The 4,340-nt window shown below is 31.6% G+C and overlaps 1 protein-coding gene across 1 annotated transcript in view; it reads left to right on the top strand.

Annotated features, from left to right (window-relative positions):
- Positions 1-4,340, top strand: part of Smp_194430 (hypothetical protein) — a gene marked incomplete at both ends in the record, with an annotated part of 43,262 nt that overhangs the window by 6,527 nt on the left and 32,395 nt on the right. The window contains one exon of the mRNA XM_018792055.1: positions 1,726-1,930. Within this exon, the coding sequence (XP_018644953.1) occupies positions 1,726-1,930 (205 nt within the window). The remainder of the gene's footprint in view (positions 1-1,725; positions 1,931-4,340) is intronic.

Here is a 4,340-nt window from a genome sequence, read left to right as displayed (position 1 = left end):
ATGGTTCTGTAGCTTCAATTGACTCACGCTCTCAACTAGGATAAAAAAAGAGCCAATTAATCTCTGAATAAAAATAACTAAAAGTAGAAAAAGTCTTGATAGTAGGATTTATAGACAGTGAAGCAACTTTCACAAGCCAATCCACATACCGACTTATTTGACCTTGTTCTTGTGCTATACCAATGCCAAGTCAAAACAGCACCACCAGCCTTGTGTCAACTCTGTATCCTTATTGGTCCCTCTCGTCTAGCCCTGCCTGTTGAGTTCAGAAAGCAATATCAGCCTCTACTATATGAATAATATATTTCAGACATACGCAGTTTATATATAAGGATACCAGACCGCATCACATCATAAAATAAAAATTATTATTATACAAGAACAAGCCAAAAGTGGCTGTGAGTGTAAGAGACTGTAACTAATAAATTGGGAATAACTTAAGAATAATAAGTCGTATAATAATAACCAACAGGTAATGTGAAAGCTTATGCTAAATGAAATATAAATATATATAATCGAGTCACTTAACATTTATACAACGAGAACATATATGATGAGAGTTTATAAATAGTTCCCAAAAGTTCCCCGTAATTTAATATTTTTTTGGGTGCAACGAGTTTAGTATGACAACACTTTTATTATACATTGATATAATTTAAATAATACTGAAACCTAGATAGGACCAAACAGCTAATTTACCAATTTAGTAGTTTACACAAGATAAGTACCTCTATTTGAGAATACCTTGGTAAATCGTAGGCGAGCACTCCTAAAGAATCCTAGACAAAGATAATACAGTTATCTGGAGCTTTCCTTTTTAAATGATTCTACAAATAATACCAATTCACGACAAAAAACTGTCTTGGAATTATATTTGGAGATATTAAGAATATCGTTAGTTATTCAAACAGAGATCGGATCATTCGATAAAGTGGCCTTGTGGATTTCTTTCTCTTAGATTATTGAAAACTCTCTGTAACAATCTTAGTAATAGTATTGTATAGGATCTATTTAAAGGTGACCTCCGTAATCCCAGTGATGCAAACGGCATGTTAAATTTGTGTTGTAAAACAAACTTTCCGAGAATAATAACTTATGATAACTAATTTACTGAAGTAATAAATTCACAAATTTTTCTTTAAAGACTGAAGTTTTAGAAGAGAGCACCGAATATACTTAAGGGCGATAAAATCTGGTCATAGTCACTTATAATCGAAAAAACCAGAATGAGGTGATTTATGTACATGACTATCAATAATTCATACCCAAATAACACATTCCTAGATAGACAATCAAGTTTATTGTGAATAGTTTGTCGCTAATACTTAAAAAGTTGGTTCATCTATGTGGCCAAAAATGGACTATCGCAGTTACAGGAGTGGGGAATCGATAAACAATATTATTCTTTAGTTTCCAGCATCAATACGCATCTATTTGTCAAATTGCAATTCCATCACATAACAGAATGACTTAATTTATCAGCAGTTTTTAGTCGCTACGGCGCAAGACATCGTCGTGAATTCAATTATGTTACCATGATTTTATAATGTCTTACAATGAATGTGAAAATATGAACTGGTTTGTTGAGTAAAAATGATCTCACGAAATATGTCAAGTTGTTGGTAATGCAAACAGAAGTAGACAATTCTGATTGTTGACTACAGTTCAAACAAATTGTTTTCTCAAATTAAATTGTTGATTACTATATTCCGCTAACATTTTTAGGATTGTACAGAATGGCTAACTGACCATTTAACTGGTGATGAAAATTCAAAGAAAGAACAATCTGAATCTTCTTGTGATTCGACGTATACTATAAATACGGACTCTTTGAAAGAGTCAGCGGATAAATTCCTCAGAGGATTAGCAATGGCCAATCTTGTTGCATTAACCTTCCATTTCTATTGTCCTGAACTAGCACCGGCTAAAGGTATTATTTCATTAAATTTGATCGATATATATGAATAAACACTTTTGTAAAAGCCTTCATTCATATTTGAACATACAGTTTCACAATAGTTGAGAGTAAAGTTTGCGGAAGGCATTAAAAAGGACATTTTCGCTAGTAGAAAGCTCAGTAACTGAAATCAAAAGGAACTCTAACATTTCACTTAATAGTCTGATCTAAGTTTCTTCAGGTGAATAATCACAAATCAAAATGTTCAGAAATAAGTTTCACGAAAATCTGCCTTCTGAATGATTGTCCAATCATGTTCAGCTTTTAAATATAAAATTTTTAAAGTGTGAATACGAGTCATTTGGTATGCAATGTGATGAAATTGTAGTAAGAGAATTAATGTGTTTATGTAAATAGGATTTGAAAAACTATAGTCTATATATGAATCTAGGCCATGATCAGAGACAAAATTGGTCTGGTTGATAATAACAAATTAAACTTATCAGAAGATGCATGGAACAGGAATAATTAAATGTTGGTATTGTTAAAGGCATATCTAAATATGATAACTGACTAAAAGAAATGAAAGTACGTCGCTATTGTGCGTAAAACGTGGAATCAAGAATGAGTACTAGATTAAATTTATATTTACTGACTATTCAATAGCTACCTTAGTGCGGTCAGTTATATTTCATCTCATCTGTTTAAACTGTTTAGGTTTACCCATGTATGTAGGGTTCACACCGTACGTTCGTCTCTATAAGAACCGAAACCTTGATGAAAGATTTTTGTTCCTTTGAAGGAGACTATACGTCCTGTTTTCAATGAATGTAGTCTTATTGCCTATCTGTTTTCACGTTTCATGAGGTAATCTGAGGATTAAAGGATGTGTTTTAAATGTGCTCTGTGTTTCTTCACCCTCATGTTCAACTGTCTCGATGTGTTGCCGACATATATGGCACTAAAGTCAGTATATATGATCATATTAATATAATTCGGGTGGCCCACTTGGTAGTGTTGCTTTATCTTTAAGAAACACAAAACTAACAGTATTTTCCGTTCCGAAAAAAGCTTTCATTGTGTTAGTTTAGAATTATTCTAGCTTCTTCTGACGTTTCTTTGTGAGGTTATTTTTATTATCGATGGCTGGGATATTTATAAATATATCTTCTTCTTTGGGACTTTTAAACTAAACTAGTTCAAGATACTTTCTTCGCTTTTGTACTTTGATTAAGCATCATTAGATTAGCCTACACTTAATTATAATGGATTATTTTTAAAGGAAATTTTAAATAACTGTACCAGTCTTGTACTATCGTAAGTAAGGAGAAACTTTGTCACTTATCGAGAATCAATTATGACGTTCGGATACTCCACAATATTTCTAACAAAACTTTTAATTCTCTTCCAGAAAGCATAAAAATTTAGCTTGATTGTGAACAAACAAATCTCGTCTAATTACAAAAGTTTCGACAAATATATCAATGATGAATATAAAATATTACTAGGGAAAGAGCAACAAACAGAGCAAAATAATATTAATTTAATTTGATTTCATCATCCCTTATCAGTCACATTCAACCCGAAAATAATAACATTAATCATACTTTATATTGTGATATTAAAAAGGTTCTCATCGACGAAGACTAGTAAGAAAACAGCAATAAGAGATGTTTAAATGGTTGAATAATTATATGTTACTTAGCTCATAAATATTCAACCATATAAACATCACTTATACTTCTTCCATATTTATTGTCTTCTTCTTAATCTTCGTTAGGTAGAACATTTCTGACGTTATGGTATGAAATATGTACTTCTATTTTTAATTTTAATAGTTGAGATCATGAATGACTTGGAGCTAGACCACCATGGAAACCCTGGAAGCACTGGACGGCCGTTTTATCCTATTGTGGGACTCCTCACCAGTGCTTCCAGGTTTTCCATGGTGGTCTAGCTGCAAGTGATTCATGATCTCAACTATTAAAATTACTATAATATCCACAAAACCCTTTCCGATAATAATAATACTATGAGCGGCTGATAAGGAACCATAAGATAAAATGAATCCACATTATTCTGCTCCGTTTGTTATTCTTGATCTATTCGAATTTATCTACAAAACGTCACATGAAATCACACAAAAAATATAACGTACGACGACATTTTAAGTAACTTGATCAGATAACCTGATGTTATAATTCATCATTAACTGAAGGTTAGAAAGGCAATTCAATTAGATATTCAAATTAACTGTCACTTAACTTTACAATTATTTTACATTTATTAATATAGTTAGAAATATGCGATACGAGGTTTTCATAGTTCCAAATTATACCCTAATTTTAGTCTTAATATGATAAATAAATGACATTGATGCTTCCAATCAACCCTTTTAGGTACAGTACCAATTTATATCATGTTAACATACTTTTAGTAGATA

Source organism: Schistosoma mansoni (genome assembly GCF_000237925.1).
Source record: "Schistosoma mansoni, WGS project CABG00000000 data, chromosome 1 unplaced supercontig 0010, strain Puerto Rico, whole genome shotgun sequence".
Taxonomy (NCBI): Eukaryota; Metazoa; Platyhelminthes; class Trematoda; order Strigeidida; family Schistosomatidae; genus Schistosoma; species Schistosoma mansoni.
This window is presented reverse-complemented; position numbering and strand designations above follow the sequence as displayed.